This window comes from Carcharodon carcharias, chromosome 28 (assembly GCF_017639515.1).
Source record: "Carcharodon carcharias isolate sCarCar2 chromosome 28, sCarCar2.pri, whole genome shotgun sequence".
NCBI classification, from domain to species: Eukaryota; Metazoa; Chordata; class Chondrichthyes; order Lamniformes; family Lamnidae; genus Carcharodon; species Carcharodon carcharias.
The window spans coordinates 13070225-13085728 of NC_054494.1; the positions used below are offsets into that span (position 1 = coordinate 13070225).

The following is a 15504-nucleotide window of genomic DNA, read 5'->3' on the forward strand; positions in this document are numbered from 1 at the left end:
GTAAAGTCTGGTCTGCTCATGGTGGGCTTATATGAGTACAGGCTTTCAAGGTTTCCTTGATATCAATTTAGATCCACAGTTATTAAGAAGTTTCTGGCTGACAGAAGCCCAATTCCGTAAAAAGGGGTAACACAACCTGAATCTAAAGGCAAATAAACTCTGCTCATTTCAGATAATTTGTGTGGAATGCTGCTGCCTTTCCTTAGTTTAAAATGCTCTCTGAGGGGTGAGATCAGGCACAGTACTTTCTTTCTTAAAAAATCAAAAGTAATCAAACTATCTTTTTTGGAAAAGAGACTTATTCTAATTTTTTTTTAAACATAACTTTAAAATGGTTTTTGAGAGGCAGCTCTCTCTTGCTGGAACAGTTATCTACATTTGTGATGTAAGTGGAGGACCCAGTTACCAGTCAGTAGGGTAGCTCCCAGTTGAAAAATTGTGCTATCATAATTTTGAAGGAATGGTCATGCATTGAAGTGAACCTTTGGCTTGTGTTTTGTAGTATAAACACATACTGTTTACACTGAGCACAGACTAAGTATTAAACTGAGCTTTCAAAATGAAGTTCTAAATGAGTAAAGAATTTACTCCATAAATGCATTCCAGTAAATATGAGACTCACAGCCAGGTGTTAAAGGTTGGAATGACAGTGCTGCTTGTGCTGTTTACCAGTGCTGTTTAATAGCTAACTTCAGGACAGGATATTTTTTGAGTGCTAAAACTTGACAGGACACGATATCAATAAAGCACAAAAACAAATGTATTCAAATTGCTTGGAACCATTGCCCACTGGAAGGATGTTCTATGGAGAAGCCTCTGAGCCAGATCTCTTCTTGAGGATGCTATCTACCAGGTAGCTAAGAAACAAGACAAATTGTTTCCAAAAAGTCATGAATAAATTTAGAGATATTACATAGGTGGAGCTAGGCTTCTAAAAATCATGGCTGGACTTGGTTTAACGGGCACAAGTAAGCAATACAGGTGTGACACGTGGGCAAATAAGATTCCTCAGAATTGTGAAAATAATGTGTTCTTGAAGATTCTGTTCCATGGCGACAGCTGAAACAAAAAGAGGCCTTTCAGGTAAACTGCTTGTCTGGTTGTGACATAGGGAAATATCCAATCTGCAATGGGCTGTTCCTTTTCTAAACCAAAAACTAACCCAATTTCTGCTGGATGCCAACATGGTTGGAGAATTCCCTCCATGACCAAGACATTCCCTCTTTGGTTGAGACCTTGCATCCATGGTTGAAGCATTGCCTCTTTGATTGAGAAATTGCTTCCATGGCTGGCTAGGGTGCTTACTGACCGCATGCTTGCATGCTGGGAGTTGGTGACTTTGTGTGTGTGTTTGTGTGTGTGTGTGTGTGCTTGCAGGGGTACCCTTGGGTGCCTGACATCTCCTAAAAGGTTTGCTTTTTTTGCCTCCATGTTATCATCAATTGCTTTATTGCCATCTAATTTATTCATTCTACTCACATCCTTCCTCCTCCCCAGAATCAAGACCCAAAAGCAGGTCTCTCATTCATGATATTAGCAACATTGTGGTTGTATTGAACTATTTAATCATAGATCATTTTTATTTTTTTTTAAAGTTTGTCAGACAATGTTTTGGTCATCTGTGAAGAAATGATTCTCAACCTATACAAATTTGCTCAAATTTTCCCATCACCTAGATTTAATACCTCCATCTTCTATTGCTAAGTAAACCAATTTTTAGCTATGCTTAAAAGAATCAGTAAGTGACTTTTCAAAAATATACGTCATTTTTTCTGTGAAATGTATCAATTTGCTTTTCGTGTGGGAGAAATTTTTTTTTAACTAATAGGACAACACAAACGGGCCACGCTCAGGGAAGCATATCATTACCTTGAATATGATGATCGCAGGACATGGGTTTTGTGTACAGCGGATTACTTGTCACAGACCCAGCATGAAAAACACTAAACTGGAGTGATTTTGTCTTTATGTAGTTTCCATATAAAAAGACATGCATGTTCTTCACTCTGATGAGTGCATTTTATCCCAAATGGTGTTGATCCAGAACTTGGGGAGCAGTCAATGGGGGTTCCTTTCTGTCTGAGAGCAGTATTGTCATCCCATTTGTCTGTGTATCTGTGCTTCATTGCTGTCCTGTCCTTTTGCACGTTACTGAGAAGTTGTTGTTGTAATTCTGCAAAACCATTTCCTGTATTTGGGCTTCTGAAAGATGGCTGCTTTGGAGAGGTAACAAGCCAATGGCACAATTCCTTAACCACTTCCTTGAAACTTCCTTGTGTAATTGCAGACTCTTCCTTGTTTTCACTTTTAAGAAGGGGAATTCATTTGAGGAAGTGAGGCCCAGATTTTTTTTTTCTTTCCCAAGTTTTGACTTGAAATATGTTGGTACAGAGCCGAGGCACATTCACCCTCTACCTGACCTGTGCCATTCCATTTCTTGAAGCTGGTGCTGGGTGACGGAAATGGAAATTGTTCTAGTTCCCTCAATTTAAATGACAAAAATTAGCTGTTTCCAGCGGGGTTCCACAAGGTTCAGTACTAGGTGCCTGCTTTTTGTAGTATATATTAATGATTTGGACATAAATGTAGGGAGAATGGTCAAGAAGTTTGAAGATGGCAAAAAAATTGGCCGCATGGTTGATAGCGTGGAGGATTGCTGTAGACTGCAGGAAGACATCAATGGACTGGTCGAGTAGGCACCAAAGTGGAAAATGGAATTCAACCCAGAGAAGTGTGAGATGATGCATTTGGGGAAGGCAAACAAGGCAAAGAAATACACAATAAATGGGAGAATACTGAGGGGTGTAGAGGAAGTGAGAGACCTTGGAGTGAATGTCCACAGATCCCTGAAGGTAGCAGGGCAGGTCGATAAAGTGGTTAAGGCATATTTAAGAAGGCATATTTCCTTTCCTTTTATTAGCCGAGGTAGAGAATATAAGAGCAAGGAGGTTATACTGGAACTATATAAAGCATTAGTTAGGCCACAACTTGAGTACTATGTGCAGTTCTGGTCACCTCATTACAGAAAGGATATAATTGCATTAGAGAGGGAACAGAGGAGATTGATGAGAATATTGTCAGGACTGGAAAAGTGCAGCTATGAGGAAAGGTTGGGTAGGCTGGGGTTGTTCTCCTTGGAACAGAGGAGACTGAGGGGAGATTTGATTGCGATGTACAAAATTGTGAGACCGAATCTTGGATACAGTCGATGGGAAGGGCCTATTTACTTTAGCAGGGAGGTCAGTGATTAGGGGGCACAGATTTAAAGTGATTGGTAGAAGGATTAGAGGGGAGATGAAGAAAACATTTTTCACCCAGAGGGTTGTAGGGGTCTGGAACTCAATGCCTGAAAGGGTAGTAGAGGCAGAAATCCTCAATTCATTTAAAAGGTGTCTGGATGTGCACCTGATGTATGGTAACCTGCAGGGCTAGAGACCAAATGCTGGAAAGTGGGATTAGGTTGGGTGGTTTGTTTTTCAGCTGGCGCAGAAACAATGGGCCAAGTACCCTCTTTCTGTGCCTTAAACTTTCTATAATTCTATGAAAAAAAAATCACCAAACAGAATATATATTATTAGACAGCAGAGGTGAGCAAGATTTAAATGGGCAGAGGACACCAGTAGAAATACAGTTTCTATTAAATGCAATATTATTCTTTATTGCTTTAGCCTTTACCTGTGGTGCAGGATGAGGGGGGAGAGAGACACAAATTAGATCGGGTAGTACCTCAGCAACAAAAATCAAAATGGTACAAAATGAAACCAAAAGAGCAACTCTAGCCAAATTGCCTTGGTTTTGCTTATGTGTGTAATGAAGGTCATGGCAACCACTGGCAAATGTTGTATTGACTTTGAGAAATGCTGATAGAAATTTAGTATTTCCTTTAAAAAGAACATCATGGATTGGCACTATGGGGCCAGGTTTCTGAGGCTCCCTAGCGTCAACGTATCCATGCAAAATCCTCCCTGTGTACGTATTTCAAGCTGCTGCTTTGTACACCTGCTGCTTGGCCTTCCCTGCAATTTTTACTCATATATGCTTATGTATGCTTCTGTTAAATTCTTGCTCCTCTGGTGTTTTATCTGTCTGATGCTTGTACATATTCTGTGCTATGGGTCTGTTTTCTGCACGTTGGAGTCATTCTGTAGCTAACATTTGCCGTGATACCTTTCCCCCTCCTGTGACTCTATTCTATGCTCCTGTCTACAATAACATATCTCCTTCCCCTCCTGGGAGACAGTTATTTCCCTATGTTAAGACTGCAAGCAGACTCAAAAGTAAATTAAGCTATGGGCCTCAGCTGGAGCCCTCCTGTGCGTGGGACCTGCCTCTAACTGCAGTGGCTGAGAAAGACAGATATGGCTTTACCTGCCTCTAAAATAGTTGTGAACTAAAAACAGCATGAAATAAGCTGTAATCTTACCTTTCTCACATTTTAGCAGCTATTGTTTCTCTCTGTAGTTTTGTCATTTTTTTTTCATTTAGTGAGTAATGCTGGCTTTCGCAGTATCTCTTCTGTGGCCTGTGTGTTCTGAGGTTCATTTTTTCACTTGACTCTTTCTTTTCTTCAACAAAAAGCTTGCCCTCAACAGAATTTCTGTTTCTTGGAATCTTTGTCCTGGGTTTTAAAAGATTCAGCCACCATAGCAAGAGGAAAAGATTATATTATTTCCAAGATAGGTCATGAGGTAAATTAGGTAATCTTGCACCATGCTATGACAGTGAATCAGCATAGGGTAGGGTGGAGATCCAATAGGGTAGAATGAGTGGGGGAAACCAAGGCAAGGTTATGCCTCCTCAATTACACAGCAGAGTTGATGCATGTCAAAGAAAAGTTATGTGATCTAGATCATCCCACACTGCTAAGTGCATCCACATAAGGTGGATGAAGCTACTCCAGAGAAATTTAATTGAGAATATTAAAAATTGGGGACAAAATCACAAATTCAGCTACCATCTTATTCTCTGGAGTGGAGAGGTAAAAACATAACAAGCTGCAACAGAAACTGAATGTGAAGAATTCTGCAGCAGCTGAAGGAAACTGGGCTGAAACTGAAAAAAAAACTGAAACTCTAGATCTCAAGTTTTCTATTTAATGTAGCCTTTTGTAGGCCAGCAGAGAGATACTGCATCTCTATATGCCAACCACAAAACACAACCAACTCCCTCATCCCAAGAAATTTAACTTTTGTAAGACAAATTAATGATGATATTGACAAGCAAAGGTTCAGTGTCAATGCTCAAAATATTCAGAATCTAGTTTGAAGCCAACGTATGACAAACTCTAATGTGCCCAATAGCCAGTGTTGGTAAAACACACGATAAGGATGCTTTCCCTCTCTGCGCCACCAGCCACCATCCCCCCTTCTCTGCCACACCTGTCAGTACTGAAACCAGTCCAGATGGTACAGTATCCTATTTCCTAGTAGTTTCAATTAGCCTAAGTACCAGTAAATTTGTGATCCTGTAGCCATATTAGGAATTAAGATGTGAAGTTCAGTGCTCTTGCACAATAACTTCTTGTTGTTCAAGTACAGATCATCCTCCAGTACTTCATCCCTAAGGACATTTTTCATGTGCAACCTTTTTGATTGTTTGTGGCATCAGTCTAGCCTGATCCCACACTCCCCAACTACTGACAGTTGGACTTTCCAGCAAGGGTTGTTGGATAGTAATAGGAGCATGTACCCTGCCTGATCTTAATTTTTCTCTCCCTCCCTTGAGATGGGTTCAATTGTAAATGCCCATGCCTGACCTGCATCTGATCAGTTAACTCCACTCATGCTAGGGGATTGAATCTGAGACCTTCTGCTGGATATGTTTTAGTATTGCCCCTGGCAAAGTCTTTAGCTAGTAGGTTATTGGTGTTTACTGAGAAACTGAGTTACAGTTTTTAATCAGAGTTGTGTTTTGTGAATGGTAGCCATAGAATTCTTTGGCTCTCTAACACATCTATCTCCTTCTTACGTTTGTTCTAGTTGGATATTTCAAATCCAAACTAACCAGTCAGTTAACCATAATTTGTTTCCCATGAATGCTTTACCTATGTGACAGATATTTAAAGCAGGTTAATTGTTGGAAATTAGCATGACGATAGGAATCAAAATACAGTTTAAATATTTGAAATATCCGATTGGTTTGTTCTGTTTGGTGTCTCATCTGTTTGGGTAATAGCTCAATGTACATGAGCAGGATCTCTGTTTGTCCAGGAATCTTTAAAACCTTAGGTGTGTTCTAAGCAGATTGTTATAGTTTGTTCATTTTACTCTGCTGAGTAATTGGTATTGTCTATTTGTGTAGAGTTGTCCCGTCTTCTATCTGGCTATGTCTATGTTCATTTAAGGCTGTTGTAAGAAAATGGCAAGTTTTTCATTCTGAACAATTGTGATAGTGAAACTCTCGGCATTGGGGCCTAAACACGTTTGCTCACTGCTATTTTTAATCCATCAGTTCTCTATAAGCTTTTAATGGGGTTACGTGTTTTAAATTAACAGGGTATGAACTGGTCTAGGGCCTTAGCACAAAACAGGCAAAAGTGAATCAGCAGCCTGTTTTAAACACTGACCAATTTTCATTCAAATTGAAGTCAAAAGGAAAGGAAACAGAGTAAACCATCAAGTCATTATTGCTCATCTTGTGTTACAGCCCAAGATCAATTATTCTCCCAATGTGTCTCTAAAAGAACAATTTGAGCTGCCTTCTTGACACCTTTGGTCACCATCTGAAATTCTAGCAACAGCCTTTTGTTTCCCATCTTGATTGTCTTTTAAGCAAATGTTGTTTATCACTTTAAAAGTCACTTCACTCCACGTTCCCAACATTAACACCCAGCCAGTTCACTGTCACTTTCCTACACATGTCCATGTAGTTCACCTTAGCAATGGAGGATGGGAGGGTGGGATTAGTAGATAGTGAGCCAAAGGCCTAATGCTGTTCGAAGCCTGAAGAATCGTTGACACCACGATGCCTATCTTGGCTGTTGATTTTTTTTTTAAATGAATGTCATCGCCACAGAAATAAAATCAGCCTAAAATATCACTTATGGTGAGTGTGTTTTTTGTGTGTCAACTAATCATGTGTTTGGTGGGTTGCATGGAATTGTAATTCATTCAGCACCTGTGCACAAGTTCACTGACTTTATTTTGATTCACCAGTTTTCTTTTAATTGTTCTCCATGGATTGAAGCACATCTCATTGCCATCTGCCAGCTATTTTGATGAAGCACTAAAGTGTGTTTCTATATTGTACTTTGAAACCTCTTGCGAATTATATAAGTACTGGTTCTTGGTGTTGACCAGCTGAATTAAAACTGGCAAACTGCTATTTTTGAGTGTGCTCTCTGGAATCTCCAATAGAAACTGGACATTAAAAGTTTTTTTTAAAAAAGAGAAGTTTTTCTGTCCTGTTTTTATATCATATGATGTGCAAGTGCATCTTATGAATTTTCAAACCATCTTTTCAACTATGCTTTGCCTAACCTCCTGGCCCTTGAATTTTGCAAAATGGGGCAAACCTCGCATTTAATTTCATGAGGGTGGAGGTGCTTTGAATCTACTCTGTATCACCGGATTTATCTGTATCACTCATGGGGTTTCCATCAAGTTATATCTCCCAAGAGCTCCCCTGGAATTTTCTCCCATTATTACTGTTCTTACAATGCAGGTATCTGCACAGAGTAATCTGATCCAGCATCAGTGCTGATAATGTGAGACCAAAATAGTTTGCTCAGAATAAAAATTCTGTCCAGGAGATGAAACCTTTCCTGTAACCATAGCAGGGAGTAGAGAAAAACCAGCTTCTCCATCAGCCATGCAGGCTGCTATCCCTTTCAGTGGATTAACTGATCCCAGGTCTCCACCAAACACTGCACTCTAACCAGTGCTGGCATAGAGGTGCATTCTCCCTTTGGTATATTTTTGTTGTAGTCATTGCATGACCATCCAATCATTTGTTTAAACCTCTCCCCAATATATTAAACTTGTGGATGACTGATTGGGAGTCCACTGGCACTTGCCTATCTCCAGTTTATTAATACCCATCATGCTCATCTATTTGATTCAATCATTTGTAACTTAGAACAGTCACAATTTATTTTTCCTCCATCATATCCTTGTATCGCACACAATACGTGCTCCTATTCCCCAGGGAGCAGACAAATGGATTGTCAAAAGCTGGAGTGAATCAGGAGGTTATCTGAAGAATTATTCCATATTTTATCAGCACGTGGGTTCTTATTTTGCAGGAGCCATTTTTCAGGTTTGTTATTTTAAGCTGTTATGTTTTCCTGTTATGACTGTTTATTTGCTTCTCACTTTCACATTTTTTAACTATAATTCCGGTTTCACTGCTGCCTGTCTCTTCACCCACTCTTCCTCACTTTGGTAGCTTGATGGAGCACAGGTTCGAAACTGCTGAGACCAGGTAATGTGCGTGTCCTCTCTCTATCTGTCTCTTTCTCTGCATGTGTGTGTCTCTCTCTCGCTCTCTTCCTCTCTCTGTCTCCCACTCTGTCTCATTCTCTCTCTCTCTGTGTCTCTCCCTCTGTGTCTCTTTCTCACCCTCTGTCTCTTTCTCTGTCTCTTTGTCTCTGTCTCTCTCTCTTTTGACTCATTGTCTATTTTGTTTCAGACTGGTCTCTAACGATGTAAGCTGTACAGTATCACTGATTTTGGTCACTGAAGTTCAAATGCACAACGATGAGTGAAAGTTATTTTACAGGGCAGATACGGCGAACAGCATTTGTTTTGCAAATTACATCTTATTAATGCTGCTGTAAGGTATTTTATAACTTTTTGCGGGGAGTTGCAATTCTCTGAGCTGCTACTCAAAGCGCCCACATTTGCTGGCTTAAAAGTCCATTGTTGTTGTTTAGCCTTGTGATATCTCACCCTTTACTAAATACATGAAGCTATACTATGAGTGCTGCTGGTCTGTTTGACAACAGAGGGCATTACATCAAGCTCCAATGTGGTTTTCAGCTAGCATCTGCACATTGCACTCCCACTGGTACCTTGTGAAGTAGCTTTTCTTAAATCAGGATCTTCAGTCCTGAAGTAAAATCCCCAATTGATGGACTTTATCTTTGCGAGGAGGGGGTGGTAATTGTGCTGTTACTGATTTCCTTTTTAGCCTCTTCTACCCTTCCCTTCCTCCCAAATTTGTGAACCAGTGGTTTTCAGGTCTTCACTAACCTGTTCTTGAGTTGCCTTGAATGTAGCCTTAGTGTCTCCCTGCAACTTCCTGTCCTTCCTCTGGAAAGCGAACTGTCATAACCTTCTGATTACAGTGATGTTGGGATGAGAAAGCCTGCTGGTGAATCTCCTGTAAAACAACAGCATAATAAATAGTAAATATATATCATAACATTAGGCTTTGAGGACATTGGAGACAAAACAATTCTCTCTGGTGTGGAAAGACTTCCTGTGTGCTGAACAATGTGCAGCAAGATGTGAACATATTCTTGATAAATGTGTTTGATTTCACTGTACACAGGACATTTTCCCCTGTTATTCAAGCTTTCAGAAGGTTTGACAAAGTTCCAAATTAAAGGCTTCTAGTTCAGCAGAAAGTCATGGGAATGCAGGCAAAATGCAGGACTGAGGAATAAACCGGTGAAGGATAGGAAATAAGACTGGGTTCGAAATGACAATGTCTGAATATATTTTATACAGGTAATATCTATGTTAAAACAGCGGGCAAAGGAAATAGGTGTAAATGCATCAAGTATTCAGCGTAAATCAAGGCTGATGAGCCATTGCATTGTTGGACTATGAGAGTGTTGAGTGGAGTCCCAAAGTGGAGCAATGTTGTGAGGTAAATATTCTGGGATACATAAGCATAACAGTTGGACATCAAGTGAATGCAAGCAGGACAATGCCCTGAGCAGACTTCCCTTGGAGTGCAGTTCTGGCAGCCAGAGAGTTACACAAGTACAGGAGAGAGTGTAGAGATGAGCAACATGATTTTTTTTTTACATGTGAGAAGAGATATTAGGAGAGGATTAAAATAATTATGAAAGAGATTGTTGAAAGAGATTGTTAAGAGGGAAGCCTTGATAAAATATACACAAAATATCAATGATCTCAACAAGATAATGATGGGATTAGAGAATGAGTTTAGAATATGAATTAACAAAAAAAAATGTTATACAGTGTTAAATATCTGGAATAATCAGCCAATTTTAGATACCTTCAAATGCCTTTGATCCTTGGAGAGTTTGGTATTAAATGGAAAAGTTTTAGGCCAATGATCTTTGCAACCCTAGATGTTTATGTTCTTGCGATTTTTTTTTTCTTCTCTAATTCCTTGACTAGATTCAGGACTATTGAAAGCTCCTGTGCTAAATGCAGATGATTAATATGGATTATATTGTGCTTTTGTACTTACTGGACAGACCTATTGCAAGAAATTGAATATTGAATGCTACTATCTTTGATCATGTGAGCCAGATTACCCCCACCACACACACTGGGTCTTGTGAGTTCCTTCACAACTCTGAGCACCACTGCTTTTAGGTGTACAGGTGCGTGATACAGGATGCCTCCTCTATGTTTTCTTTGGTGCTCCAAAGCATATAGTATATGTGATGAATCTAAGCAGTCATATGCATTTAGTGGTGTAAATCTACCCAGAACAAGGGGTGAGATGCATATAAGATGGCACAGATGGGGCAATTTCAATGTGTTATTGTGTGCATTATGTTCTGTCAGTTATTGGTTCCAGCTGCTACAGTAGAACTCAGACACTCCTGTCTAGAATGATGGCAGCTAGTCAGTTGGTCTTTTTTGGATATCTTGCCAGTTGTTTGATCTATCCAACGGAGTCCAAATCATATATAGTGGTTCCCAGTGTTTCAGGCAAAGCTCCCAACCATGTTTCTCTGTTTCCCATATGCAACAGTGCAGTCTGGGGGTTTGCCTTCAGCATCAGGAATCAGCAATCTCAAATTACTCATTAACTATCTGATAGAGATGCTGGAAATTAATTGGAGTGACTTTTAACTGCTGCGCAGCATATTAAATTTCAATTGGGTATTTATTGGATGGGGTAAGGTAGGCACGGTTTTGTCCATGGTGGTGACAGGACAAATAATGTATGGTTCTTGCGGGGGGAAGGACTAAACTTTGTGACCTCTTCCCATTCCATGCTCTCTGCTATTCTATTAAAAGGTGTTCTACTGATGTGTTTTGATTTCTTTGCACTTATTTAGGTGAGAATGATAGTGTATGTCATACTCAGGCACCGAGAAATTCTTAGATTTTCAACTTGCTGCCTGGGTGTAAAACTAATTTTACAGACTGCCCACTTGTTAAAGAAACTGCTGATATTCATTTCCATTTCCAAGTTGAAAATACACCCCACTGACTTTATATTAAACTGAAGAGGCTGCCATATAAATTGTTTTAGAATATGGGAGAGGAGACATTCTTAGCTTCTCATAAATAATCTCTTTAATTAAATGAGACCCTGGACTATTTTGTATGATCCAGCATCAAACCAAAGCTTTTTCCAACCTTGTTTAATTGAAATTACTGTTCAAGTAGAATGCTGGGATTCAAGTTCCCTATTCCGTGAAAAGCAGCAATTCCTTTAAATCTTAGCGAAATAAAAGCCCAATAGAATACCATTCAAGTTCACCATATGCCAGATAACTAATGGGATAATTTGCCCACAGTTATAATGCAATCCTGTCCTCACACAATGAAACTGTAGTGATTGGGAGCAGCGTTACCAGTGTGAAATGCCGTGGTAAATTTTACTCCTCCAAGTCTCAAAGGGCAAGGGTCCAAGCTGGGCACTCACACTGGTGACATTTACCCAATAAAGTCTATTTAAGGCCTCTTAAAACACATTTAGGGAGTATTTTGTGCAAATGTTTAGTTTTTTTTTCCAGGTTGAAGCTGGTATAAGTATTTTAATAATGTCTTAGTGACTTCATTGCAGCTTTTGTTTATCTGTGGAAAAATTGCTCTTCTAACTGTACACATCCTCCATTCGATCCTGTACTGTTCTTCCCGAGATGACAGGAGAACTCTCTAGGACTTTTTTCCAAACAAACTCTGTTCTTTACTAAATCTTCCTTTGTAACTGCTGGTCCAGTTCTTCTCCTACAGAATATTGAATCCATTGTCAGTCTGTAGGAGTGGAACTATCCTATCAGGCTGATTGTAGGATGGCCCATCTCACAATTCGAAATTGGCCATAGCTGCATCTAGCTCACTTAATTATGGGGTTTGCTTTCTTTAGTGTCGGTTTGCTAACGTAATATTTTAATCATTGCTATTAATAGGAGAAGGAAGCGGCTGCTTGCAGAAGTGTTACACTTGGTATCTCCTTGTATTTGTAGAGAACTAAAATAATCTTACTCACAAAAATCAAAGTATCTAGTGGCTATCCTTTTTTTGAGGATGGGGTATCCATTCTGATATCCATGTTATTTTCATCTCCAAAATAACAACCTAGTTTAGCAACTATTCTGTTCTAATTGTACTTGTAAAATTGCCTCTCTCTCAGGCCCAGGACCCACTGGCCGTTTGATGTTGTTGTTTCCAAGATGTTGGCTGTGAACAATTCAGCTGGTATTCATTCCGTCATTGGCTCGACTTTCAGATCTGTTCGACACTGAGACTTGTTTGTAATGATATGTTTTTCCTTCTGTAATTTGGATTAGCACGCCTATTGAGCACGCTCAGCCAGCTTCGTCAGCAGCCAGCCCTGCCTATGCTGCTATGCCTGTTGCTTCAGCCAATCCGCCTGCTGTCACTAACCTGATGGCATCGCCGATCTCGCCACCTGCTGCTGCCAGTCAAGATCGTCCTGCTATGTTGGCCTCGCCTGCTCTGCAAAGGTATTGATTTTCTGCAAGGAAGATAAGTGATGTGGCCATTGACAATGCCCCAGTTAGACAGGACTCACTTTGTACCTTTGAAGGAGACCTGAAAGGATTCAATTCCTACCACATCCCTGTCTGTTCAGCGAATGTGCAGGTATAACTGTGTCCTTAGCAGGGATTGATTGACATTCTGCCTGGACTAATGTGGGGACAAATATAGTCTTGGCCTCTCAGGCTACCCCCAAGGCATCTTTGTGGGAAGAGTAGATATATCACCCTTTCTTTAGGGAACATTCCCTTTTCTGTAGGTCTGGTCCATTGCAAGGCATAAAAGCTTCCCTTTCCTCCTCCATCATTGCAGATCTTCTCTCCCTTTAAATGATCCTACCTCTTCAGGGGCTGTAGTGGCAGTTTCATTGTGCATGACTAGAAGTTTCTTCTCAATGATACTAATACTGAAATCCTCTGGGGCACACACCCTAAACTCAAAGCCAAGCCATGCAGATTACAGTATAGAGGTTTATGATTGGTGGGATTTGGAACTGTCACTGGACTCTGAGACTGTTCCATACACACTAACCAGACAATCAAATGGCCCAGTGGATAGATAGAGTGCTTGGAGCTGGATAAGTAGTGGGAAGTTTATCTGTGCCCTATGCTGAAAAGGTGCCATCTTCTACTTAATCTTTATGCACATGTTTGAGTCTCTCGGTCTTGGCTCTTTCCTTCCTGTACCTAGGCTCCCTGGGATTGTGGGGTGCATCTGTTAGGGAAGTGTGCACTCTTTGTATGAGGTAAAAAGAGAATACACCTGAGGATTTCTCTGTGAGATATGTCTTCATTTTAAACAGTGATGGTTTCTTGCACTTGTTGAACCTACCCCAGCTGACAAAAACTTGCTTCCTTTTGTCATTGATAAAATCTGAACTGAATGTTTTTCCTCTAAGGGTTCCCTTGTCTTTATTCACTATTTACAGACAGGGCACTACATTCCATGATAGAACCATAGGTTTTTACAGTAATAGTCTATTGTGTGTGTCGGCTTTTGCTTAAACAATCTAAAACTAATCCCCTGCCCTGACCCTTCCCCTTTGTCCTGTATCTGCTTCAAATTCATTCCTTCACTGCCTCAGCTACTCCCTGTAGCAAAGTATTCCATACCCTAATAACTTGCTGTGTAAGTTTCTTTTAACCTTTCTTTTCACTCTTTAATAACCATTTTAAATTGATGACTTCTCACAACAGACTCCCAAACAGAGGAAATAGCCTTGCAAATTTTATTCATCAAAACACTTCATAAATTAGAAAGATATTAAATCGCCTTGGCCTTCTCAGCTCCAATGGAAACAGTTTCACTATCTTATAACTATAGTTTTTCATCCTGGAGCCATTTTGTTTAATTTATACTACCAGTGAACTTTGGTTTTAATGTTTATTATATAAATAGTATTCAAAACCACACACAGTATTCTAGTGGTGACCTAATCACTGCCCTGTGCAAATTTCAAATTGTCTCCTTGCCCTTGAACTCTCTTTCTCTCTTTATAATACCCAAAATGCTATTTGGCCATTTTGTGGCTTTTTCTTCCACATGCTCTCGTTTGCAACCGTAGGTCTCCTATTCACCTCGCCCTACAACAACTTGCATTTATCCTGCTTGTTATGAATTTGATCTGCTGCAGTTACCTGCTCAGGTTCAGTTTGGTTCCTGCTTTTTTACCAAACCCCTGCTCCCACTGTTTATATTACTAGCACAGTAGCAGGACCCGGGAGCTCCCTTGTGATCTTCAGCATGCATACCTCTTTAATTATTCCAATGATGATCCAAGTTAACACTAGCCAAAGTACCATTTAGGTTGGCTCAAAAGCTGCTATATCCCAATAGTGGACAAAACATTTGGAATGTGGAGTATGAAGAAAGTCGCTTGATACAATCAGTTCAACTTGTGTTTACATACCTTACAAAAAACATGTACACTAGCCCATTTGCTGTCTGTCTCCCCACTGTGCAAAGCATATTTCTCTCTTTCTGTTGCTTTTCTGTCCTCTGGTTGCAGTGATAGTTTAAGGCACAAAAACAGGCCCTTCAGCCCAACTCTAGGAGGCACCAGGAACACAAGTTGTTATTATCCTTCTTATTCAAGTTTGTTTTTGCCATTCTACCAAAACTATGATCAGACCAAATGCTTGGAAGGTTGTTCTAAGATCGATTGACTAGGATGTCCCTGCCCTGATTGTACTATTAGGTTGACATGTCCCAACCAGTTCATGTCATTATCTCCCCTCCACATGGGAAAACATTCTAATCGTCTTTGCCTGCCCTGTTGCCCCCATCCTTTAATCACATTTTATTTCATCCATCTAGCTAATGTAATCTTGAACATTGACAGTTGAGCGAATTCCACAGCCTTACAACTCTCTGCATGAAGATGCTACTCCTGCCCCCGAGTCTAAATCCCTTCCATTTATTCTCATGTCTATGGCCCCTTGTTCTAGACACCTCAACTACTGAAACACTCTGTTGCTATTAGTCCAGCTCATTCATCACAATTTTAAACAATTTAAATATATTATCCTGTAATCTGCTGCTTTCTAACGATAAAAGCACTGCATTTTATTTCTTTATTTCATATGATTTCTTCACATTTGTTCTTTCTAATACCCAACAGCAT

The 15504-nt window shown here is 40.0% G+C and overlaps 1 protein-coding gene across 9 annotated transcripts in view; it reads left to right on the forward strand.

Annotated features, from left to right (window-relative positions):
• The window catches only part of LOC121270752 (LIM domain-binding protein 3-like), a 171631-nt gene that overhangs the window by 108889 nt on the left and 47238 nt on the right, over positions 1 to 15504 (forward strand). For all 9 annotated transcript variants that reach the window (XR_005941600.1, XM_041176143.1, XM_041176144.1 and 6 more), the window contains one exon: positions 12671 to 12847. Coding sequence is in view for 8 of the 9 variants with exons in the window: in XM_041176143.1 (XP_041032077.1) it covers positions 12671 to 12847 (177 nt within the window). In the remaining variant the exon portion in view is untranslated. The remainder of the gene's footprint in view (positions 1 to 12670; positions 12848 to 15504) is intronic.